The sequence below is a fragment of the Arvicanthis niloticus genome, chromosome 11 (genome assembly GCF_011762505.2).
Source record: "Arvicanthis niloticus isolate mArvNil1 chromosome 11, mArvNil1.pat.X, whole genome shotgun sequence".
Taxonomy (NCBI): Eukaryota; Metazoa; Chordata; class Mammalia; order Rodentia; family Muridae; genus Arvicanthis; species Arvicanthis niloticus.
Window position 1 is genome coordinate 59,612,306 of NC_047668.1, and position 26,297 is coordinate 59,638,602.

At 48.6% G+C, this 26,297-nt stretch overlaps 1 protein-coding gene across 2 annotated transcripts in view; it reads right to left on the minus strand.

The window, feature by feature from the left end:
* Nucleotides 1-10,287: 10,287 nt before the first annotated feature.
* Babam2 (BRISC and BRCA1 A complex member 2) overlaps nt 10,288-26,297 on the minus strand; it is a 374,321-nt gene continuing 358,311 nt past the window's right edge. For both annotated transcript variants that reach the window (XM_034514429.2, XM_034514431.2), the window contains one exon: nt 10,288-10,652. In XM_034514429.2, the coding sequence (XP_034370320.1) occupies nt 10,589-10,652 (64 nt within the window). In that variant the 3' untranslated portion in view covers nt 10,288-10,588. The remainder of the gene's footprint in view (nt 10,653-26,297) is intronic.

Sequence of the window (26,297 nt, forward strand, 5' to 3'; positions counted from 1 at the left end):
GGCCTCTGCTGGGATATTAAGCCACAGAAGCATTTCTTGAGCACACTATTGCACAACTACACAGTACGCCTGGGAGTCGGGAGGTTAGCGGAGATTTCTGTGTTCTGCTCCTTTTATGAGGGAAAAAACCAATCTCAGTACTAAGTTTTGATGGACTGCCTCCGGAAGCACATTGCTGGTGTGACACCTGTCCAGGGGCCCTTTCCAGAGCCTGGGACAGAGCTTTAAGTGGGGCACATGGTGGGCCCTTTAGGGCCACCTGTCCTCTTGGAACTGAGAGGATGGGGAGCAGCCTGCCTCTGCTGACCTGTTGTTCCCTGTTCTGCAACCTAGAGGGTTGGGGCAGGGTAGGGCAGGCTAGGCTGAGGCTGGGGAGAGCAGGCAGGATGGGTGTCGGCCTCGTTTCCTTTGTGCTCTGTGGTATTTTTACCTTCTCCTTTGGGCACAGCCATCACGCCGGGGCTCTGGCCTGGCAACGGTAAGGAGTCTGCACTGGGTGGGAACCAGCGCAAACTGCTTCCGTTTTCATACAGTGATGACGGCCAGCCAGCGTTCCCCAGACCATGTCTGTTTATTCTCATTGCCACCTTGTGCTTACAGGTAAGGGAGTTCCCACCCCAGCCCAGGGAGCAGCTGGCCAGCCTGAACCCATCTCCCCACCACCCTACCCCTTGCCTGCCACCCCTGGAGGCAGGGACAAACTCTACCAAGTGTGTCTATGGAAGAAGGCTATTGGCAGGCTCACACTGGGCCTGGGATGGAGCAGGTTTGGGGAAGATGAGCAGCAGTGTCTAGAACAGCACCTGGCATCTTGTGGATGCTTCAGAATGTCCTATGCTTCTCAGCAGAAAGCCTGATCACCACGATGAAGCAAAAGGATGATGTATCTTTGAAGCCAAAGGACTTGGAACTAAATTGTCCAGCTGGCTCCCTCCTCCAGGAAGGCCCCCACCCATTGGCCACAACTTTACAAACAGACAGTGCTGATCTACTATTCTCTTAGGAGGTTGTGATCCTGCCTAAGGGAATTGTCAGTGGTCCAGGTATGGCCCTGCTTTACCTGCCTGGCCCTCTGGTGTCAGGGACGCTCTTACCATTTATATAGTCCTAGTGCCAGCCCAGGGTGGGCGCTCAAGCTAGATTCCAATTCTTGCTTCTCCCCTGAAGCAGCTCCCACCTCCAGTGTACAGAAAGTACCTAATGAGCGCATGAGGACGCATGGATTGCTGCCTGGGTTGCTAAGACTTTGCTTATCAGCTCCCATGATGCTCAGACAGGCCCACCTCTATCAAGTTCTTTCAGCTTCAGGATGCCCTGGTGCTCCCTTTCCTATGGCGCCTTCAAGTCTGGCCACCACTCATCGGTGAAGGACTCTCAGCATCAGCCATACCTGGACCAATCTTGGAAACCTACTCTTGCCCCTGAATTCCCCATACTGGGCTCCTGACCCTGGTGGTTGCAGGTTGGGCTCCTGACACTGAGTTCTCCATGCTAGATTCCTGACTCTGGTGCTCTCCATGCTGGGTTCCTCACCCTGGGTTCCCCATACTGAGCTCCTGACCCTAGGCTCCCCACTCGGAGCTCCTGACCCAGGTTCCCCATCCTGGGCTCTTGACCCTGGGTCCTCCACATTAGGTGGCTGATGGGAAAGAAAGAGTAGACACTCCTCCCAGGGATCCCTCCCACAGATGGTGGCCCTGTGTGTTCCCTCTCAGGCCCAGTCTTGGCTGGGCAGGGCCTGCCCTAGAACACAGAGCTGTAAGGACAGCAACAGTGCTAGAGGCCTGGCAGTGAAATCCTCGCCACAGAAGAGTTCCAGTCACTGTTTTCAAGAGGCAAGTTACTCTTGCTGATAGAGAGCTCACACCTGGTGGCAAACATGTCAGCCTCAGGGGGCCATGGGGGTCTCCATGTGTGTATGTGTGTATACATATAACTAACTTCTTAGTAAGTGCAGCTTAAAAAAAAAATCTTTGCTAACAAGGGTCCCAGGTCAAGCTGCTCAGCACAGACACTCTGGATATCTGGCAGGGTTGCTGGAGACACCCCAGGACAGTGACCTGCAGGTTGTGTAGAAGAGGTATGAGAGACAGGGATACCTGGGGAAGTTCCTGAGTGGCGATTACAGTGAAGACGGGCTTTTTGGAGTACTGCTTGCCCTCTGTGGCCAAGGTTCTGTATCCTTGGATTCAACCTGCAGGTTGAAAAATGTTCAGAAAGACTTTGCATCTCTACTGAATATTCATAGGCTTTTCTCTTGTCATGATTCCCTAAACCATTCAGTGTAACAACTATTTATTTGTAGTTACAATGTACTGGGTATCATAAATAATAGGAGTGCTTTAAAGGATCATGAGTCGTATACAAATACTGCTGTATTTCATACAGAGGACTTAGGCATCTGTAGATTTGGGGATGTGGCTAGTGGAATTAGCCTCCATGGCTAACAAAAAGGGATGGGTGTACTGTGTGTCAGGCACTGGGCACTAGACATGTCCTGACTCATTGAACTCTTCGGCTGATCCCCATAGGGTTGTGGAATCCCATTCTGCAGAGGAGGAAACAAAGGTCAAGTGGCTTGCTCAAGTTCATGCACTTAGTAAGTGGTGGAGCCAAGATTTGACTCAGGCTGGCTGGCTCCAGGGCCCACAGGCCTCAACTCTGACAAGCTAATTAGCCTGGAGCATTGACATGGCTGTGCTGGGCTCCAGTCTAGAGTTCTCTGCATGGCTTTGGCAGTGGGTGAGACTGGGGACTGCTGGGTCTGGGTGGCTGGGGAGAGAGCAGGTGAAGCAGGAGCCCCAGGGGCAGTCTGGGTGCTGATGTTGAGCGAGAGGCAGGAGAGACAGGCAGGCAGCCATCTGGGTTGTGTAATTTACAACCCATGCTGTGCGAGCCACCAGCACAGGGGCAAGATACCTCCTCCCACCTGTAACATGCCTCAGGCTTGGGAGGCACACTGGGGCTGCATGGGGGGAGGTAGAGTCCTGGCCATTCACATCTACATGTGCACACAAAGGCAGGATTGAGCTCCCAAGGGCACCTCACACTGAAGGCCCCTTGGGTGAGCAGGGCCCTGGCTCAGACGCCAAACATGGTATCAGCCTCCGCTTGGGTTGTGAACTGAATTCCAGTCAAACCTTCCCCACAAGCCTGTTTGAACTTATGTCTTCTCACTGTCCCCTCCCAAGTCAACCCTGGGTGTCTAGCATTCTGCAGACACTGTCATACTCACATGGCTCTTGGCTTTGGCTCTCTGCAGGATTATCCCATCAAGGGTCTCAGAAAGGTTAAAGGACCAAGAGGGGGTCAGATGTGGACCATGTGGGACAGGACCTGGGCTATGATGAACTGTGTTTCAGAAGGGGACAGCAGCTGTCACCATCAGCACCCACCCACGCTAGCCTCTCACTTCTAGGTGGTAACTTCCTCTACCATCTGCCAAAGGGAGCTCAGGTGCTGGTGTTCCATGTGGGGACAGGATTGAAAAGAACTGGTTTTCTCAGGTAGTTCCTAAGGTGACTCGAAGAACACATTCCAAAGGGTCTTTGGGATGAGAAGACTTCTATGCTAGGCCTATTCCATGGAGACTCACAGGACAGGGGAGGTGTGCTATTGAGAGGACAGGAGCATCTGTCTGCAGGGCCTCCAGATGTCATCTTGCTCATCCCAAAGTCCTGGACAGGCAGCTGCCCAAGGAGGAAGGACCATGCTGGATGAGCCTTGGTTGCTTCCGGGCTACTTTTATTGCCATGATTATCGCGGTTTGTCATGACCCTAAGCAGGACTTCCCACACTCGTAAAAGTGTGATTCTTCTAAAGGGGTGAGAGAGTGGCATAGCATGAAGCTCAGAGCCTCAGAGAAGGAAGATGTCCATTACAACTACTGGGGTCGATGCATAGTTAACGTGAAAGCATTCCACAGACCTGCAGGCCTTTGGTGATACCTGACTAAATGTCCTTGGTAGTTCTTATAAATTTTCATCCTCTTTTCTTTTCCAAATTGAAAAGTGTTTGGACTTGGACCTGCAAATCTGGTTTTAACTTTAAAGTCATATTTTGTCCCAAGCCATTCTAGTGCAACCATCTGGAAATAAGTTGGTATGATATATACTTACTTACGTAGTCACACAGATATCCTGCTCATATACGAAGACCACCTTCAAGTGCATTTTTGTTTTGGTTCTGGGAGACAAGGTTTCATGCAGCCCAGGCTGTCAAATTCACCATGTAGCTGAGGATGGCCTTTAACTCCTGCCCTTCCTGCTTTTACCTCCCAAGTGCTAGAATTACAGACACACGGTACCACGGAAGCTTCGAAGTCCTCTCTTTCAGGATCCACTGTGGTCAGTGTGACCTTGGAGCCAGCAAACGTGGGTCTGACTCTAGATTCATGTGGTTTCCAGCCCAGGACCCAGCATAGCAAGACCATGTCATGGGAGGAATGTCTAAAACAACTGCCGCAATGAGTCACTGAATGGTGTTGACATGCTCTGAGGAACAGAGTGTTGGTTGGGCGGGTTGTGGCTGTGTGGGCATCACAGCAGAGGATTATGAAAATAAAGATGGCTCCACCACTGGTGATAGCATCCTATGGAACCACCGTTTGGTCACTGACTAAAGCCGAGTGTGACGGGGCATGAATGTTATAGGCAGAGCCTGTTGTGACACAAGTGGATCAGAGTCTCGTTGACTCTGAAGAGCAGAGCAACAGGGAGCTGTATTGATTCCTTGTGCTATAAGGAAAGGGAAGGGAAGAAAGGGCAGGAAGGAGAGGCGAGAGGGGAGGGGTGGGAAGAGAAAGTTAAGGGGGTGAGTGGCTTTGTGCCTTTGGATAAGCTATGTAAGAGCTTATGTATTTTCATCTGATTCCCACTCACGGCGATGGGGATGGATGGATGGAGTCCCTTGCTGAGCCAGGAAAGCATTTCAACAGTGAGCTAAATCCCACCCTTCATGCTTTGATTCAAAAGGTGAGGTACACCTACAGGACTTAGTTGTTCTGAGAATTCAAACTGTATGTACCTACTAGTGCCCTGCCCCCCCCCCCATTTCTAGTTGGCACCTCACTTTTTAATTTTTCAGTTGGCATTGTACTCAGGCATTGAAGGTGACAACTCTTGTTCTCATTTGTAAAAGTATCAATGAATTGACATTGATGCTATATCGAGCTATGTGGTATCTCACCATTAGACAATTAGACCACCTAACTTTCCTGTGTCAAGCTGCAGGATGAGCCTGTCCTTGGGACTCAAGCAGGTTCCTGGGCTGCTTCTATCTCTAATCCCATGATGCTTGAGGCAAACCCAGTGCTGCCACTTTGCTGGCAAAGCCGAGACTCAGAAACAAGAGTCTGCAGCCAGCAGGAACTGAAACTGAGTCAGAGGGAGAGTGAATTGCGTTGCTCTGATTGCTTTGCTGTGGGAAAGCAGGGGCACAGAAGAAGCAGGTCAGTGGGTCGCGGTTCTCCAGTGCAGCCTGGGAGGCCTGCTGAGTTAAAGCAAGATCTTTCACTCTGCATGTGTGCATGTGTGTGTGTGTGTGGCAGAGACAGAGAGGGAGAGACAGACAGAGAGACAGACAGGGTGGGAATAAATGAATCACAAGGCCTCCGGATTCTGCATTTAGTGACTTCAAATGAGAGGCCGGTTCCGTGGGGTTATTTACACTTGGAAATAGGCAAGCAGTCCATACCACTCAGGGTCCCTGTGTTTCTTTTTCTTTAAAACACAAGTGAATTGGTTGTTAGATATTTGTCAGCTACTAAGTAGGCCGACCAGGGTTTGGATGTAAGTCTCTCATGCAGAAGCTTACACTGTTTGGATTTCATGTCTCAGGCTGTGGGCAGTGGGGTCTTGGAAGCCACACTGGCAGCAGTGGAATACTGGCTAACCAGAGTCTATTATTCCTTCTTCCTGGGTGACCAGGGGACACCTGATCACATCCACACATTAGTAAACACTTTCTGCTGTGATTGTTTTCCTTGGGAGATGTGACATCTACTGTCTATGCTCCCACCTAAGGTCAAGCTAGGGTGCGCGTCTGCCGAAGTTCACTCTGAGGAACCAATGGGTCTTTCAGGCTTATTTACTTAGCAGTGGGTGAGGGAGCACAGGCAGAGGCATGTGTAGTCTTAAAGCAGCCACACTGGAAGATCTGCACCTAGCATGCACAATGACTTCTCCATGGCTGTGTGGATGCGAGTTCCCTTCCCTTCCTATAGAGCCTCTAGCCTAGCGTTTCACATTGGGGTCGAACAGATCTTTCACAGGGGCCATCTAGGACCAGTGGAAAACTCAGTAATTTACATTATGATTCATAACAGTAGCGAAATGACAGTTATGAAGTAGCCATGAAAATAATGTTATGGTGTGGGGGTCACCACAACATGAGGAACTGTATTAAAGGGTTGCAGCATTAGGAAGCATGAGAACCAGAACCATTTAAAAGGGTTGCAGGATTAGAAAGAATGAGAATCACCGCACTAGCCCCTCTCTGAGTCCCCAGGGTCGAGTGCCATTAGGGCAAGAGCGGTCTCTGGATACTCAAGTGAGGGTCCCATGACCTTCCCAGCTCCCTCCTTCCAAAAGGAAAGAGCACAGTTCACAAGCCTAGCTGTGATGATCTTCCGGGAGCAGGCCAAGCAAAGATGGTGGCAGTTTGGCTTGCCTTAAATTACAAGGGCTGGGTAAGCTGGAGGTGGGATTTACAAGGTAGTAATAATGCCCTCCTTTATGGTACTTAGCTTCTTGAAAGCATTTTACAGCCATTTACTAATTAGTCCTCAGCTGCACTCTCTGAGCAGGTACAATGCCTCCTGATGGGCAAAGCCACAGACAAATTGTAAAAACATGCAAGGACCCTCACTCCACTGGATAAAAGTCACAGCCTGGTGCCTGAATACAAAAGAAGCAGTGACTTTCAGTTTCTGGTTTGTTTTTTCCCCTCCTACCAATATTTTTACAAATGTGTATCAGAGAAAGGAGGGGAGAAGGGAAAGGAAAGGGGAGGGGAGGGGAGAGGAGGGGAGGGGAAAGGAGAGGGAGAATCAGAGGACAGCTTCCCAGGGCCTGGTTTTCCCTCCCACCTTGTTTGGAGGCAAGGTTTCCCTTCTTTCTGCGTCTTTGTTAGGTTGAGAATCTTGTGGCTGATTGTCTGTGTCCATCTCACCTTAGGAGTGCTGTGATTACAGACGTGGGCCATGACACTGAGCCTTTCATATGGGTTCTGAGGACTGAACTTAGCCACCAGACTGAACTTAAGCCACCAGGCTTGTGTGGCAAGTGTCGTCCCCTCCCCCACTGCGCCATCTTTCTGGCCCCATTTTCTGTTTTTCATTTCCCACTAAGAAAATCAGTTCTAACTCCTCCTGGGCTAAGAGAGCCGTCCATCCTTGTGAACACAGTCTCCATCCCTTCAAACCTACACAGTACACTACCCATTCCCAGGAAAGATACAAAAGAGCCTCAACATGTTCCCTGGACCCACGGGTGTCTGCTGCAGTCTTCAGCTCGTCTACGCCCTGAAGTCATCACAGGTGGGCTTGCTGGCTGCTGATGGTCCCTCCTGGGAGGGCCATAGGACCTCACCTGAGTATCCAGAGGCCACTCCTCCAAACCAGCTGTATGCAATTCTGCCCTAATTGCTCATGTCTTTGGGGGCTCTGAGAAGGCCTAGAGCAGTGGTCCTCCAGCCTGAGGGTCTAGACTTTTTGGGGGGTTATAGGAGAGTATCAGAAAACACAGGTATTTACATTATGATTCATGATAGCAGCAAAATTACAGTTATAAAGTAGCAATAAAATAATGTTATGGTTGGGGGTCACCACAACATGAGGAACTGTATTAAAGGGTGGCGGCACTATGGTTGAGAAGCCCTGGGCTAGAAGATACAGGAAAGGAAGGATTGGGGGAGGGGGTTCTCCTACACAGCCATGCTGGGTGGTGGCTGCTTTAAGGTCACTCTTGCCTGTACCCCTTGCCATGCAAGTCTGGTGGCTAAGTTCAGTCCTCAGAACCCATATGAAAAACTCAATGTCATGGCCCACGTCTGTAATCATGGCACTCGTATGGTGGGTGAGATGGGAGACAGACACAGAATTGGCCAGAAGGTCTCAAACGCAGCAATGGAGCAGAAACAAGAGGTGGAGGAAACCGCAGGGAAGGATCCTGATCTGGGCTCAATCCTGTCTGGCAGGTGATGATGGGCAATTCATTCAAACCTCTCTGCTCTTGTTTCCTCACCCATGGGGCAGAACTTGACCCCAGCCACTTGCCTACATCCCAGGTCTGCTGTGAAGATGCTCTGAGCCCTGTCTGCGACAGTGCTTCCTAGACAGACGGTGTCTGCCTCGCTCAGATTAATCATCTGCTAGCCTGGGCATGCCAACCCTAGAAGTTAACAAGGGCAGGATGGGGATAGCTGGAGATTGTACTGCCGCTGCAGGCTGCAGGTTCTGCCATCTGAAGTGCAGGGGTCCAGTCTATGTATCTACCACCCTCTTGCAGAGCTGGCAATGCCTGCCAGGCAGGTATCAAGGAATCCAACTCCATCAGCTCTTGACTCAGTTGGCAGTAAAGCCAGATGCATGTCCCTCTTTAGGCACAGGGTAGCCAGAATAATCCTAAGCTACCATGGCAGGGAGCCTCAGGGCAGTGGTTCTCAACCACTGTGGTTTGTGACCCTTTTGAGAGAACAACCCTTTCACAGGGGTCACCTAAGACTATGGGAAAATACAGATAGTTACATTCATAACAGTAACAACAATTAGAGTTATGAAGTAGCAATGAAAAAAATGTTATGGTTGGGGGTCACTACATGAGGAACTGTATCATAGCGTCACAGCATCAGGAGGGTTGAGAACCATGGCTTTAGGGGGAGGTCCTGGAGCTAAGCACACATCTGCCCTGAGGAGAGGGCACAGCCAAGAGAGACTCCAGCATGAAACACCCACCAGATTCCCTGGGGAGTCCCACTGAACTCTAGATGCCCACACTCTGATTCCTATGAGTCTGCTAACAGTCCTACAGTGGAGACAGATGCAGGCGGTCCGTTCCTGAAAAGCCCCCTGGGAGATTCTGGTGAGCCGAGGTATGCTCTGGTCTAGCCCCATTTCTAGAATTACATAAAGGAAGGGACTGACTTGAGTCATGCAGCCAGTTAATGGCAGAGTAGGACACGGACACAGGACTCCTCTATCCTGGGAATTCCCAAGGGCAGTGAGCCAAGAACCCCTGTGTGAAGATGGGTAGCTCCCCAGTTGACAACCCAGCTGGCAGATCTGTACCAGGCCCTCCCTAGCTTCTTGAGAGCATCCTTGGTGCTGGGGGTGGGGGATGCAGGGAAGAAAGGTACCTCTCGCTAGTGCAACAGGGTCTAGAATACCTCCCTTTCAGGGGTCATATGGTGAAACTTGGCTCTCAGAGCCCCCATGGGAACAAGGGAACAAGTGAGAGGCACGGTGGGACTGTGTGTGCACTGCAGGAGGGACCTCAGTCTCCCGAAGCAGAAGAGGAGGCCCAGGCCAACCACTCGACTCTTGGTTCTCTTGCCTTTAAGGATGCTTCATGCATTTGAGTTCCCTTCAGGATAGGAGCATGCTACACTGAACTGTGTGTGTAAGCCCCGTCAAGTGGGCAAGCTGACCCTTCCCACACCACTCCTGCGTGGCTTCCAGTCACTAGAGCCTCCTGGCCATACTCTTCCCTCTGTACACTGATGGGAGTGGTAAAGGATGGCGAGGAGAGAAACTTGACGGCTTCTAAATGGTGTTGCTATGTAACCCAGACTAGCCGTAAACTTGTGATCCTCCTGCTCCACTCTCTGGAGAGCTGGCATGCACCATATACCTGGCTCCTCAGAGCCTGCTTGGCTGCAGAGCTGACAGGCCTGAGGGGAGATGTCAGACACACACCGGTGACAGCCCTTGACCCTTAGCCTTTGTCTCCCATGAATAATCCACAGAGCCCAAATTAGCCCAAGGAGCTCCCATGAACCAAGGGAGAGAGGGAAAGGTGGACTCCACGCAGGAGCCAGTGGCTGCATGCTGCTGGGAACCAAGAATTTCTGAGTGCTGGCTCTGGGCCTGTGAAGTGGGCAACTGAACCCCCTAGATTCAGAATCACTGGGTTACCTCTTCTCTGGTGGAAGACTTCCCCAACTGGAAATGTAAATGTTGGGGTATAAATTACACACACAAACTTAACACTAGTTTCAGTGGGGTAGAGAGAAGCCAAGGGTGCTCAGTGGAACTTTAAAGAAGCCTTTCAAAGACTTGAAAGACGGGTGTGTGCATTCATGACATTTTATTTTCCCTGGAAAAGTTCTCCACTGTAAAGCAGTTTATTTCTTTCAGCTAAGAAATCTAAAGAAGGAGGAGGAGCAACCAGCAGTGAGGTGCTAGGATTCAGGGTGCTACCAGCCAGCTTGGTTTGGGCTCCAGCAGACAGGGCTGTGTGGGGCAGGAGAGCTGCTGCGTGAGCAAAAGGCCGCCATGAAGCCATTCCAATGGCTTCCAGGAAGCAGCCTGAGCGCTGACACGCATGTGGACTGAGCAGTCTGGTTGGCTGCCTCTCAACACTGGTGTTTCCTAGAGCTTTCCGTTGGCAAACGCGGCCTCCTGGAACTGAGGGACAAAGGTTTTGAAATAAGCCCTGGTGGGAAAGAGGAGAGAAAGAACTGTGGTTAGCACAAACAGCTTGAACCAAAAATGCAACTCAGAGCTTCCCACCTAACTCAGAACAGTTGTTACTTATTGTACATGCAAGCTGGGTTGGACTCTCCTCCTTAGAGGCAAAGCCCTCTGGATTGTTCCATGGGAGCTACATGCAGTTTACTGCCGCACTACCTCTCAGAGATGTTGAAAGAGCCTGTGTTGACCCTCCTGCTAGCCATATTTACTCGACACTGGCCCTCAGAATCAACTGTCCATTCCTAGAAGAAAGACTGGGCTGCGCCAAGCTATAGGACAGAGAGGGACCATATTGATACCCAGTCACTTCCCTGACTGAAGATAACATCAAGGCCATATCCTTCTAAGTTAGATCTATGACTTCATAAACACAAAGATCTAATAAGGATCCTTAAATGAGTTATGCTCTGGATTTACTTCTACACACGTGTAGTTTAGCTTCCTGGCTGAGCTTTGGGAGAACTTCTAAAGACAGGTGGGATCTCGGACAGAACATAGAGCCTTCCAGATACCTGATGTTTTCACATGGTGTTACTCTTTAGCCAAACTAGCCTGGCCCTTACTCTATAGCTGAAGCAAGCTTAGATTTCACTAGGTGGCCTCTTAACTCCCAGGAATCCTCCTGTCTCAGTTTACTAAGTGCTGGGATTATAGATATGAGCCACCACATTGACCCAGACACCCGGCTTTCTACTCTGCAGAGACAAAGCCACATTCCACATCAGGAGATGGAATGTGCTGAGCCTACTCTGTGCCAGACACTGCTAAAATGACCCAGATGTGGGACCAGTCACATAGCAGAGATCTCAGTTTAGAGGAGGAGGCAGATATAAAATCAACGCTGAGGTGTGTGGTAGGTACATCTCGGTGGCACTGTGGACCCTATCAGGCAGTCATTGAGAGACTGGGGTGGCTTTAATTAACAGAAGACACAGCAGGAGCAGAAGCCTGTTGGAAAGGGGAGTTGTGTACGTGTGGGGAAATGGACCTTTCATCACCCAGGCTTGCCTCTTCGTCCGACTGTCTCCCACATAATCTCTGCCAGCCTTGGGCATTTAGAGGTGGCTCACCCAGTAATCTCACTTTCTCAGAACAGTGACAAGAACTAGGAGTCCCCAAGAACTGCGCCATCCACACAAACCATCTTATGAAAGATCTGGGTTCTAACAAGCTGCCAGCCCTTAGGAGGTGAGAAGTGCCCAGTTAGGAGTAGAGAAGCTGACTAAGAGGCAGGAAGTGTGTCTGCATGAGTACTGAGATGAAGAACAGCAGAGCCCACCTGAGAGAGCACAGACAGCTAGCTGACGAGAGTTAGCTCCACCACAGGTCCTGCGCCGCTCTACCCAACAGGCTCTGGGTGGTCATCTCTAGACCAGAGTGAGTACAGCTACTGATGACACACAGCTCTCTTCCTCCACCAAGTCCACTGAGACCCCTTCTAATAAGGCTGCTCTGAATGTTTGGGCTTCTCAATCCTGGTACTCCCATGGCATCTCTGCAGCATTTAGAAGCTAGTGCCCCTCACTGGAAGTTCTCTCTTTCCTTTCTCCCCATTTCTCCATCCCCCATCACAGTTCTGTGACTTTAAGCATCTTAGCTCTACTGCCCCTCTCTCTCCCAGACACTTCTCCTGGAGCTTGTCTCTCTCTGCTCTCCACTCTCCTCATGTACAGCAAGGTCAAGTTCATGGTTGACTGAAGGCTTGCATCACTTTCAGTACTCTCCAGTCTGGTCCCCACCCTCTTTCCCCTCCCAAATTTCCAGTCCCACAGTCCCAACCACCTGCAGGACATTGTGACCTAGAAGGCGCTCTAGCCAATGTGCACGTCTCTAGCAGAGCCTTCAGCCTCCAAGGCTCCCTAGACCCTGGTGGGGAATCCACCTGCAGGATTTTCTTCTTTGTTCTCGGTGACATTCCTGTTCTAATTTTGCTACCTCTTACCAAAATCCTTGCAGAAACTCGCTTCCCTGAGGACACAAGCCAGCAATCCTTTCTGTTGATTGTCTCTGTCGCCAAGACCTGACCAGGACCTTAGTGTTCCTCTAACACTCATCCTGACATCCAGGGTGGTTCTCACTATCTGCCTTCCACACACTTTGTTGGTTTTTTTTTTTTTTTTTTTTTTAAACAAATATATTCTTCAATATTTTTGAGGTATGCATTCCTTGGAAAAGTAAACCAAGGACATTCTCAGGAAAAGTGCAAGCAGACCCTTCCACTCCTATTACACAAATCTTATGCAACTGAGGATGCCGTGGACTCCCCTACGCCCACCCATAGTTGGTGCACAAGCCCCAGCCCGTGTATTTGCCTGTCCCAGCACAGGACTGTCCTCTCGCTCACAGCAAGAACATCCAGCCTAAAAATAAAACTTGATGCTCTAGAAGACGTAGTTATAGAGTAAAGCGTCGGTTTCCCCGGAGGCGAGGTCATGTTGAGATGAGGTTAGTGACCCCATCTCAAGGGATGGTTTCTTACCCATTTTCTTTGCTTAAGATCTTAGCCTAGGCTATCAGAAACATGCAGTAAATAAATTTAAAAAAAGAATAAAAGAAAATAAAACAGTTAAGTTGCCATGAGAACTCCGGCTCAATGTTTTATTTCGGGCAAGAGTTCCACAACCGGTTCTAGGAGGCCTCCTTCTTTTGAAGTTTTCGCCTCAGTCTGTGGAACTTGTCACACAGATTTTACTGGGGTTGGTGTGGCAACTTCCACTTAGGCTGGATGTTCTTGCTTTCCACATCACTTGGCCATCAGAGGATTCTCTTCTGCCCACAGACAGTCCCTGTAAAATGGGGCTTACTGGCTCAGCCCTGGTTTAGCATACACTCCACAGTGGCTTTAATGAACGTAGCTCACGGTGGCCACTGGTTGGCAAGGGCTGGTTGAAGCCCATGCATTATGAACTGTTAAAGTATGTGGGTGAGAGGACAATACCCATGTATGCAGTTTTTAGGCAGTGACTGTAAAGCACTTGTGCACAGCTGCACTGGACCAAACACTCTTCATGCATAAGGAAGAGCTGATGAAACTGTGTCCTGACCTGGAACACAGCTGGATGGACCAAGAGAAGCCCTGATGTGAGGCTCACAGAGGACAGAGTGTGGCAACAGTGGCTGTAAGCCACCTGTTTCAGTGCCTTCTATTTTCCCAATAGTCTAGGTGTGCAGCTGGGGAGAGCTGACTTCCTTAATCTAAGGATCAGAGTGGGTAGGCTGCTGCCAGTGCCTCTAGCTCTTACTTCAAGGTCACTGTGGACAGGGTCACTTCAGCCACATGACAGGGAAGAGGCTGTATCTAGGTTACATACATCAGGGTCCCAACATGCCTGGGTAAGTGGATGGTGCTGGCTGCAAGGATTGGCTGCATTAGCCTGAGCCTGGCAGCCATAGTTCTAGCTCCTCCCTGTCATCCCTCCCAGGACCAGAGTCTCATAGGGTCTGGAGCTACTCAGCCTTCAGCTCAGTGTTTCCTGGGAACACTCGTGGGAAAGGGGCTGCAAGGTCCTTATCAAAGTTCTTGGCAACAGGGAGCATGATTGACAGGCAAGCTCTTCCTTTGCAGAAAATTTGCAGAAAGTTTCCTGTGTTTCCCGGGCTTTCCCTGCCAGGGCAAACTGTGCCTCCAAGGGGGAAGTGTGGCGAGGGCTATTTAAAGGCATGATGCTACCAGCTGTTTGCAGAGATCGTTTCTCAGCTTGGCTCCTCATTAAGTCAGTTAAGGGAGGGGAAGCAGGCACAGGAAGGGGAAAATGACAACTGGCGCCCACCCATTTATAGATGGTTTTAGAGCACTGTTTTCAATTATTTACTTTTTATCAGAGAAAACAAGGCGCTGCCAAGGGCACAGCATGCTAATGACACTAGGTATCTACATCTGTTACCGAAGGCAGAGTGTCCAGGAAGCTTCCCAAGTGTGTGATGTGGTGGGAAAAGCTCCTGGCCTTAGCATCAGCTGACCAGGGGCGGGTGTGGCGTCGGGAGACAGAAGCCTGGAATCAGCCACATCCCTCACTCTACTCATGCTAGAAGTTTTAGTTTTAGACCAGATCAGAGTCTATTATGTTTCAGGTGGAATAAGGCTCTGATACTCTCATACTTTCGATAGGTCTGATTGATGCCCTATTGCTCGAGTTTTCAGAAAACCCAGCACAATCCAAGAATCTCCAGAAAACAAAATGTGTCGAGGTCAGTTCTATGTAGAACAGGTCCAGGGACCAGGCGATGTAGTGCTTAGCTGTGCTCCTTCTCTTGGCCCTGGACTCGGGGCTGATATTCTCCTCTCTAGACTGTAGTTCTCTCTTCTACACAGCTGAAAGCTTGGCCTGCCACTAACTGTGGGTGACAGATCAGAAAGAGTAGATGCTGAAGGAGTGAGATCTCAGCTTCAGGCCTGTTCATGTGCCTTTACTAGCTGGATCCCTTGGGCAAGTGACGTTAGTTTGGTTTCTTCATCTACAATATGGGAACAACTGTGGCTACCTGAGAAGCTCTTAAATGGATGGTCCAAGTAAGCCCTTGACATAGTTAACTGGCCTAATAGATGATCAATGCTGCCAACAGTTGCCATGGGGACCAAGCTGGATCTAAGTAGTGGAAAGAGAGGTTTAGAGTTTCTGTAAACAGCCATAAACATTGTGAGGCACTGTGGAAAAGGGATGCCTTGTACAGGGAGACAGGTCTGTGTGTCTGTGTCCTTAGTTCATCCTCTTCCTGTGGTTTACTGACTGACTTCTCCTTCCCCACACATCCCATACACAGCTGTCAGCTGGAACACTGAGATGTCTACTCTTACACTGGACATGCAGCTGATGTCCTGGGGACAGCATACATCTTTTGAAATTCAGTCCTGGCCTGCTTGGTGGCATCTAAGGGTGAGCTCTGCAGCCAAAGATACCCTAAGGCCCTCATTCATCTTCTCCAAAACCTGCTGGGTTTGCTCCTTGGGTACAAATTGTTGGTCAGGAAGGAGATCACAGCTGTTGATTGGGAAGGGGTTTAAGAATCATATGACTAGCTGCCCAAGACAAGGGCAGAGTTACTTGGTGTGGTCCTCAGACAGATCTTTTTATTTTACAAAAGCCTAAACATTTGCCTTCTTCCAAAACAGGACTTGAATTAAAAAGTGCTTTTCTCTGGGCAATTGTAAGATGAGACAGACCTGTGATGTTCGAGCCAGGCCAGTGTGGTAGTGGGGTAGGGTAGGGTGGGCTGGGAGAAATGGTTTAGAGACATGACCCTCACTGTCAGTAAATCCAGAACATAAATCAGGCCAGAGGTCATTCATGGAAATAGAGACGAATTCCAAACCCCTAATACTTCTCCCTGCTGTTTCCAGCTTCATTCTGCAGCTGTGACTTCAACTGGCACATGGTTTTCATCAGTCATGTGAAAGCTGATTGTGGTATGAAAATCAAAGCAGTCCTGTAAACAGTGTAAGACAAGTCCTGCTAATCATGCCTCATGGTCTTTGGTCTTGCCTGGTCCTCATTGTCCTGAACCGCCATGTAAATATGGACTTATTCTGGGTTCTTGCCTCATGTCAAAAGGCCAGGCTTACAATAGATCTAATAGATCTAAAAAACAAACAAACAAACAAACAAACAAACCAAAAAAAAACAAAAAAAAAAAACAAAAAACCAAAAAAACCCTGCTGCTTCCATTTTCATGCCCTCCCCTGCAAAGCCCAGGTAGCAACTGCCCATCAAGCTCTGGGTACCATGGTGGATCAGTGACTGCCAGTCGGGGTCCCTGTGTAGTCTGGCTCTCTGGTATGAGGTTTAAGAACAAACAAGTGTTTTTGTAATGGTTCATGGGCAGTCTTGCTACACATGCCAGTCCTCGAGCAGCTCTGGTTTGTTTCTGGGATGTAGGAGGTGGTGTCCAAGCTTATGAGATGAGGAATTAGCACACTGAAGAGGCTTGGTTATCAAGCTAACACAATGTATACGCTAAGGGATTCAGACATAGGCCCCTGTCCTCAGCTGGGCCCAGGATTCCTTAGGCTGAATTCCAAGGCACTCTGCTTATGGGTCTTAGGCCAGCATGGCCTGAATTTGTTGAGTGCTTTGCCTCACCTATGAGAAAGGCTAAGGTTGTGGCCTCAGCATTGCTAAATTCAATCAAAATCTGTTGTGGAAGGGCTTCAGAGACCACTCCTACACATCAACTGTTGGAATGGAACCTGGTTCCTGACGAACCACAGGGTAGCTAAAAATTCTAAAGTGGTCAGGATTACCTAAGTAGTTTGTTGCCCTTCTGAAGCCCTCCACAGAGGTCTTCTGGGGCCTGGCCATTTCCTTTGGGGCCAGGGCAGCTTGTAGCCAGTTACTGCCATTGGTGGGGCCAGTGTTTACTCTCCAGGATGCGAGTGTCTCTAGCTCTCTCTTCATGCTCAAGTGCAGTGTGCAGAGTGGTGCAGGAGAGCAGAGGGCTAGCGGGTAAATGGAGAGGGATGGGAATCCTATGGGTTTCAGCTACAAGGCTGGCTGGCTCTGCTGGGCTTCCATCTCTGAGTGAACGCCTCTATCATACTCCAGACAGTTTCTCATAGCCCTAGGAGGGGAGATCCCTGATCATACACATCCCCAGTTTCACACTGGGTACTCTACACACAGCTATACATGGATTCCTCAAACAGATATGTGAAGAAGTGCTTTAGAGCAATCATTTTATAAGAGAAGGAATGATCACATTGCCACAGGGAAGAGTGTCATAGGGAAGGCTGAATTGCAATGGCCCCTTACTATGATGTAGAATCCTGATCTGTCCATATTGGCTTTTTCTGTAAGCCCCTCAAAGATTGAAATTAGAATGGCCCATCCTCAGTATCCTGGCTCCTATATTTCCCAGACTTCATTACAGGTGAATTCCAACCTGGTGCATGAGTGAAAGAAGTCTGCTCCGAGGATGGCTTGGCAGTCCAGGAGCTGGCAAGCAAGTCTTCTCTTTTGTTTCCTCTCTGTTCATCTGGCAAAGTTGCAGTAGGTAGTAGGTGTGTAGGAATGAGCCGCTGCTGGGAGCTTCAAAGCCCAAGCTGGGCCCAGCCCTGTGCTCATCTTGTCCCATCACCTGTTTCTGCCTATTTTGCTCACACAGGAGATCCCTCAATTACTCTGCTAAGGGCAAGCAGGAACCTAGCTCAGGCTAGGATGTGATGGCAGTGTGAAGGCCCATGGATGGGGAGGGATCTGACCACAGCCCTGGCCACAAGAAGGGCTACTCATCAGCTCACCTGCTAGGGGGACGTGACCATCTATTTGATGATGGTCACAGATGGCCTTCTACTGCTTAGCAAGTAAAAGGGGAAACACCAAAGGATGACCCCTTGAGAGGAAGTGCTCAGCCTACCAGCAGGGCTGACCACAGAGAGTATGGGGTCTAGGCTCCAACTGGAGGAGGTGGTGCCTAAGGGTTTCCATCCAGCACCACTGGACATTAGCCTAGACTCAGGGTCTAGTTATAGTCCCAAAGGACTAAGATCACCTTTAGAACACCAATTCTTTGTAGGCTTAAAACAATAGTCTCCCTGTTGAGTTTCTTGGTGGCTATGATGTACTGTTTGCCAGGCAGCAGATATGGCTTAGGGGGTGACTGCTACACTTCAAATGTCTAGGGGCTCATGGCTTCCCCAGCTGCCTGGGGAAATACCTGTTGGCTTTTGAGCATAGCATCTGGTCAGTGCTCTGAGTCTTTGTTTCCCAGGCAAGGTGTTTATGGATAGCTTTTGTAGCAGACTGAGGGCCTTTTACACCCTTTCCATTCACAGCAGATGGGCCAGAGAAGTCAGAGAGCAAACAGAGGAGAAGCGTCTGCTCTGTGTCCACAGGGCTCCCGCAGCACCACCCCAGCTCTGTGGCCCTAGGTATCTGTTACAGATAATGAAGGGAGGGAAGTATGTGCAACATAGGCAGGTGACAGTTATGGTGTGAAGTAGGTTCACTCAAATACTGGGCTGGGAAATCCATTCAGTGGATCTTGACCAGTGTTAAAATAAAATCTGAGAGTTAAATAAATAAATAAAATCTGAGAGGATCACATGTGGCCAGGGGAAATAGCATTTTGTGAAACTTCTAATAATACACACTGAATAAAGTTATAAATATCTTGCTGTGGATTATGGTTTGGTCCATATCTAGAAGCCACAAGTATGAGGGAAGGAAGGAACCTGTCTTATGCTAGACACCATGCTGCTTGTATCCATCCATCTCTGTTGTTTTCCACTGACTCCCAATGGCCCCACCATCAGGTCGGCGCCCTTGCTTTGACTAATGAGAAATCAATGATCCAGAGATACCTGGTGGCTTTTCTAGGGTTGCATGCTAACAAGAGGTTATGCTACTATGAATCCAGGGCTGCTGACTCCAAAGAATGTGCTCTTTCCTTCACACTCTGACATAATTTCCAGTAGTGTGAACACTAGCAACTGAGGTGGGAAACAGGCTCCATCCTTGGCTCTACCAAAAGGAATAATGCTTTCATTTCCTTATCTATAGGGGAGTAAGAGATAGAATAGCTTGATTTGGTGCCCCCCCTCCTACAGTTTTATTTATTTATTCAGTTTTAGCTGAATGTTCTTTTTCTCATCCACTAAAACTTTAATAGAATAGCCAGCTACCTACTAGTGAATTTCAAGAGCGGCTCATGGTCAGTTCTCATTTCCCCTGCATTTGTTCTGCATATGCTCAGATGGCCCAACATTTTGCAGTGTGTCTAGAGATACTGACTGGTACCCTAGGGCCTGCCCTGCATAGCCTCTCAGCAAAATTAGGGCTGTTCTAACAAGGCACAGATGAGATGAGCCTGACCTTCTTGCTTGCCCATTTGGTTCTCTGATATTTAGTGCACTTTAATGGAAGTGGGGGATACTTCACTTGGCTGAAAGGAAGGAAGAAAATGAACTCCAAGAAAGGCATGTGCAGTCCACTCATGTGACACTGGAGGCACCATAAATGTTCCCTAAATAAAGAGTCCCAGGAGAACAAGGGTACCTACAAACTTTTTTTCACCATAGATGTCATCTGGAAGCTCTGTTGCCCAGTGCTATAAAATTGGGTGCCTTTGATCCAAACACAATCGATGGATAGATTGTGTCTGGGGATGCTCCAGAGATTTCAGCTCTGTTTCTTACTGGCTGTGTGACCTTGGATAAGCCACCTTACCTCCCTGGGCCCCAGAAACCTCATGTGTAAAATAAAGGTATAGTTTCTAAGGCAACTGTTGGTCAAGTATATTATTATCTGTCATTGTTTGCTGTTATTATCACTTCGGTGTCAACCCAACCATGTTAGTCATAGGTAGTTTCTCAAGTGGGAAGCAGTCATTTAATAATGACTTCTCCCTGTGCTTTGCTAGAGGGGTTCCTTCCAAAAGTCTTAATAACCATTATCAGAGGCACTGCATATGTCTGAGGCTTTTCTACAGCTCCTGGGAAACTACAGGTCTGACTTAGGATCCTAAGGAGTGATGGACAGTCTCCATCCTGGCTACCTTCCTCTCATCCTTCACGTGAATAGACAACCGACATTCACACTTAGAGAACTTGTGGTCTAGGCATGGCTGGCTCCTGCAGGGGTAAAGAAACTCATGTAAGCAGAACCCTGGCCCTCAGAGAACACATAAACATTTGACGACCAGGTCAGAAAGTTGCATGCTAGCCTTAGAAGGGAGCTGGGTGCTTTGCTTTTAGTTATGGACCAAGCCCTCCTTGGCTCACTCATTACTGTCAGTGAGAAAACTTTCTTTTCTGCTCAGACCTATGCCTGGGCATTATGCAGCAGGCCAGATGTCTAGCATCTTTAATAACAATAATAGCAATAATAATAATTTGCATTTATACAAGGCCTTTCATCGGAGGATCTTAAAGTATATCACAAACAATAATTAATTTCATTTGCAAGTCTGGGAGCCAGCTAGGTAGAAGCCCCTTTATTCTGCAGGTACAGGATACTTTCCAGTGCCCTGAAGCATGTTGGAAAGACTCCCTGCCTCTTGGAAACCCACCCTCTTCCCTCTGGAGGCCTGGGGTAGGACCAGGCCCTGCAATGGAGTTTCCCATGTCAAACACACCCTAGCTATCTGACTTGGATAACTGCTGAGCACCAATTTGGTGCTGGAGAAACATAGGGTTGAGAGTGATCTTAGCAGGTTGTCTGAGGCAGGGCTTGCTCTAATAGCACTTGTGAGGGGTGGGTGACACTATTGGGTGCTTTTCAGAAGGGAGAGCTTAATACATACAGTGGCATACAGTGGCTGGATGGCTGGAGGCTGCCTATCAATCGAGCTAGGTCCTGCCTTCTTGTGTGTTACAGAGAGAGTCTCCTGGGTGTTTCTGGCTTTGCTATTGTGGTCTGCCAAGCTTTATATAAAGTTCTTCAGACGACTTTGCCCATCTCTGAGAGCAACTCCAGTTTGTTTTCTGGGCTTATCTTGGGGCTGGGGTGGGGTTGGGGTGGTACATCATTTCAATGACAAAGAAATACCCCGAATTTCCATTTACCTACTGATGTACTGGATGCTTTAGTGCTGGAAACTGACCCAAGGGCTTGATACACACTAAGCAAGAGCTCTCCCACTGAGCTACATTCCTTGTCCACCCATGGGTGTATTCTTCTTCAGGCTTTTAAATTTTATTTCACTATTTTATGTGCATGGGTGTTTTGCTTTTATGTCTGTGTCCTACATTCATGCCTGGTGGTATACAGAATACAAACAGAAGATGGCATTGGGTCTCCTATAACTGGAGTTACAGATGGCTGTAAGATGCCATGTGGGTTCTGGGAATCCAACCTGGATCCTCTGGAAGAGTGGCCAGTGCTCTTAACTGCTGAACCATCTCTCCAGACCTCCCCGAAATTTCTGAGACAGGGTCTCATTCTGTCCACCTTTTGTTCCAACTTTACAAGGATCCTATAGTCTGGTCTAGAACCAGAGGGTCATTCTGGCCTTAATTTTTGTCTGGGTCATTGTTGGGAGAAGACTGGGAAAAGACAAAGGGCCTGGAGATTAGCGCTTCCTGGGTATTCTAAGGCAAGGAGAACACCCTGCATTGCCCAGCTGTGAAGGGAAACTGTGAGCTTTAGAAGCAGAGCTAAATTTAAACACAGATTCATCACTTGTTCCCTGTGCTTTTGGGGAAGTCCTTGGGTCTCCATCTGTTTCTCTGCTTGGGGTGATAAGAGCACAATGCCGAGCATTGGAAGAACTGAGCCACCTTGGTTTTCTTTCTGTCCCACTTGATTGTTACCAGAATATCTATCCCTCCCTCTTTCTCTCTGTCTCCTCTTTCTCTATGTGTGTGTATTTTTATGTACATGTATGTGATCATGTATCTGAAGACTAGAGGTCCCCTTCCTCAGGAACTGCCCACCTTGTTTTTGGAGACAGGGTCTCCCACTGGTACCTGAGGCTTGTTCTCAGGTTCCAATCTCTGGCTAGTGAATCCCAGGGATCCCGTCTCTGCTTCTCCAGTACTGAGACTATGAGTGTGCATCACCATGCTTGGCTTTTTACATGTGTGCCAAGCCTCAAACTCAGATCTTCATGCAACTGAGTCACTGCCCTCCTTGAACACCTTCCAGGGAGATCTGGACTCACTGGTGCTGCCTGGCACTGTATAACTTTGCAATGTTTGTTGGTTAAGTGAATGAACTAACTTGGTACTTGGTATATTGCAATTTATAATGTGTTTTTAAAAATAACTTCATTGTAATCTAAATAGCAGTATGTAAAGAATAGATCCTGTTACTCTCTCCACAGTAAATGGATCTTGTTACTTTACGCCACGACATCCACGAACAGACAGGCATACAGTGAGGCAGGAACAGGTTCAGTGTCAGACAGGAACATGTATGCAACTCAGTGCCCTGCCAATAGTACATTACTAGCTCAGGAGGGTCTTTGGTGCCTTCTGTGGCCACTGAAGCTTAGATGTGGAGCAGGAAGAACACAGTCTGAGGTGTACCACGTTCTACATGATGAGACCCTTGGGGTCTTCATCAACACCATCAGAAGCCTGGTGACTGGAAGCAGTGCCCTGGGGATGGTCACATGTTACCACACATGGCCAGTCCCATATCAACCTCATTTGCTTACCTTCCTGTCTCCCATGGGGTGGGTGGTGCTGATCTGCATATCTGCCCTTCATCTTTCTACTCCATCTTTTGAGGTCACCAAGACGGAAGTGATATATCCACAGAGCACAATTGCTCCTTAGCAGGGTGCCTTACACATTTTAGAGGCTCAAGACAATGATGAATGAAATTCCCTCTCCTCCCATAGTCTTTTCAAACCGAGAGAAAGGACAGGAAATTGACATGAAAGATTCAGGCGCCCAGCCTCTCTTTCTTCCTTCTCCTATAGACTCTGAACTCTGGGGGCCAAAGTCAGATGCAGGCTAAGATGTGGAGAATGGAAATCGTTAAAAGATGTGTTCACATGCCTGGCTCAACTATAATTCCCAGCATGAACTGAGGAGTGGTATCGTATCTGACCACAATGTAATGTCCATAAGAGCTCATCACAGCCTTCAGCAAACAGTTCTGACAGTGCACTATGTGACAGTGGGTGGTGTCCCAGGGGAAATCCATCCCTCTACCCACTGTGCAGCATGTAACCCAATGCCTTGGGAATGAGGTCAGTTCCCCCATGAGGAGCCCACCTACTCTGGGCCTCTGAGCAAACTTCTTGGTGCTGTTAGGGTGCTGCCTTTGAGACAACAAATAGTGTGCTCGTCAAGCTGAGCTAGTTTTAGGCCAGAGGTTGGCAAGGAAGGGCCAACATCAGGACCTGAACTAATGAGGCCTAAACAAGAGAACCATAATGCGGCAGGAATTTCCTGCCCATTGTATTTGCAGTGGGGCTCTGTCATTGGATAGGGAAGAAGGAGGCAGAGCTAGGAGTTGGAAGGAGAGAAGGAGAGAGGAAGAGAGGCAAGATGGCTGCATGTCTCTAGTAGTCTTGGGTAGTTATTCATATCTAGGTTAGTTAATTGGGTTAACAATTCTAATTGTATGGGCATCTTGTGTATTGAGTGTTTGCAAATATATAAATTCATTGATTAATCTTAAGCTTTGGAGTTTTAATTTACTGGGTTACTGGTAGATGGGTCCACTGACAACTGGGAGGTTATGGCTGTGAAGGAACTAGCAGCTCCAGGGACAAGCAAACCGGAGCTGGAAACACAGTGACTGGTCACTATGGGAGCAAGCTAGAGAGAGCAGCCTGGTGGAACCAGTTCGGAAGCTCTGGCCTTGCTAGAGAGCTTGCTGGACTGTCCCAATTTTCTAATACCTCCTGCAACACCCTGTCTCTGCTCCCAGCCACAGAGCATCCAACCTCCATCCCTGAGCCTGGGAACCATGTTCTTATTGCTTGGGGTGGGGGGTGGGGGGGAGGTGTGGAAGGGTGTTACTGAGACTGTCCCTGCTTGTTAGGATCTCAAAGGCAAGGCCATATCCTAGGCAGCAAGGATCACATTACAGGACTCTGTGGACACACTGGGCGAGTGTCAGCAAATGCTATTGTGTCTGGGAGTCCAGCAACGGCTGTGGCAGTGGCAACACGCTGCATGGCCTGTGCTCATCTTGCTAAGCTGTGTGTTCATTCAGAGCCAGAGAAGCAGAGAAAAGAGACAGCTTTGTTCCAAGCTACTAGTGAAACTAGCAACCTAAAGGGGGCAGAGGCAGCCTTTCCTAGTCTGCACAATGCTTTCACGCAGACCAAGTTTGCAGTTTTGGTCAGCAGAGAGCTGGTACAGGACATAAGTGAGGGAAGTGAAGTGAAGTTTATAAATGACACCCCTTGTTTGCACTGGCTTTGAGTAGAAAAGGTGCTTCCTAGTTCATATTTTAGAGGTCCCTCACTGTTGTGGTTTTTTTTTTTTTTTTTTAAAAAACCAGAGCTTACCAATCACTTCAGCACTTTTGGCCATCTTCCCCATCCCACTGCTCAGACTGGGAGATGAGGCAAATCCAGACAAAGCAGTGGTGGGAGAGGGTTGGGCATCTGGGTTCTTGAAGACAGCATGTGGTTCCCTTACCCACCATGTTTACCAAGCAGATGAGTCAGTATTCAGATCAGCATTCCCTTCCATGTGGGTACACATGGGTGTCCCACCTTGAACCAAGCCACAGAAGACAGTCCCACACAGCCGAGGAAGGTGTCAGTCCCCCGCCACCCCCATCTAAAACTGGTAGACACCATAGGTGTCAGAGCTACCAGACCAATGAACAAACACAGACATACAGCGGAATAAACTCTGTAAAAACACAGGAGAATAAGCTCCCCACCCTTTGTGCACTTCAACAATGCCAGAGCATGTTCTGTACTGCCAACTGTGGGGAGGAGGAGAGACCTATTTCCTAGTCAGCTCCTTAGTGGCTACTTTAGGGAACAGAGTCCTTGTTAGAACTCAGAGTACCTCCAGTTTAAAGGTCAACACATATTCTGTAAAGAGCCAAACATTAGATATTTTCAGCTTGCAGGTCAAATCTCTGTCACAATAACTCGTATGTGCTTTGTACTGATCATGGCTGTAGACAAGATGTAAATGGATAGGGGTAGCTATGTTCCAATAAAACTTTATTCATAAAACCAGGTGCTGGTAGAGCAGGTCTCTGACTGTTCACTGATCCCTTATCTAGTTTGCACCTTCTCTGCGTAGAGGTAAAGAATGTCCCTCAGGGAATTATGCAGCTGTCCAAGACTGAATTTGCAAGGCTTCATGTGGGGGAACAGAGCAGGCCCAACCAAGAGCCGACAAAATTGTAGGAAAGATGGCCACTTGGATAACTGGAGATTTTAACTAAGACTTTCACCCTACCAGAAGGGACTAACAATTTAATGGAAAATCACAGGTTAAACATCTTTGTTTGGCTGAAGTCTGCCTAAAGTGGGTATCCAGCTCAGCTCGCACTGATGGAAGTAGGGGTTATGGCTTTCCTAGTGTATGCTGCTCGTGGTCATTAATCAGCCAGACTCAGACACAGTCTAAGGTGTCTCGGGAGAAGGGCTGTGGAGAGGCCAAAAGGAACTGGAAAGCCACTGGCACTCCTCTCTGAACAATAGGAGAAGAAAGCAGCAAATTCATTTTTTCCAGTCAGCAGTTCGTCCAACATCCAATTGCACAGAAACGGTCAGGGAGGACAAGCCCTCTTGTCCAGACTGAGAACAGGTTGTTTTGGCTGTCAAGCATTTTCAAAACAAGTTTTCTTGGTCTCCTGACAGGCTGAGGCAAGAACAAGAAAATGAAGAAAGGAAGATCCCATGATCAAGCTCCAGGTTCACGTGGGCCGGCTCTGCCTGCACAGTCAAGTGTGCTTTCAGAACGTCCAGATAAAACTGGTCTTAGGGTTAATACCACCTTGTCAGTGACACCATTTAATGAAGTGATTCCTCTAAGAACTCTCTGGCAGCTGGATAATCATTGTAGTTTGGGAGGACTAAGAGGCCAAGGTCACTCTTAAGCACAAGGGTACAGCTCTGCTCAAACCTACACCCTGCTTTGCTTTACTTCTCACCTCAGGTTGCACGGACAGAATCTTCCCCTGAAACTGAGGTTTAAGACTATCTTCTCTAAGGTGGATTTTTCCATCAAAACCACAGACCA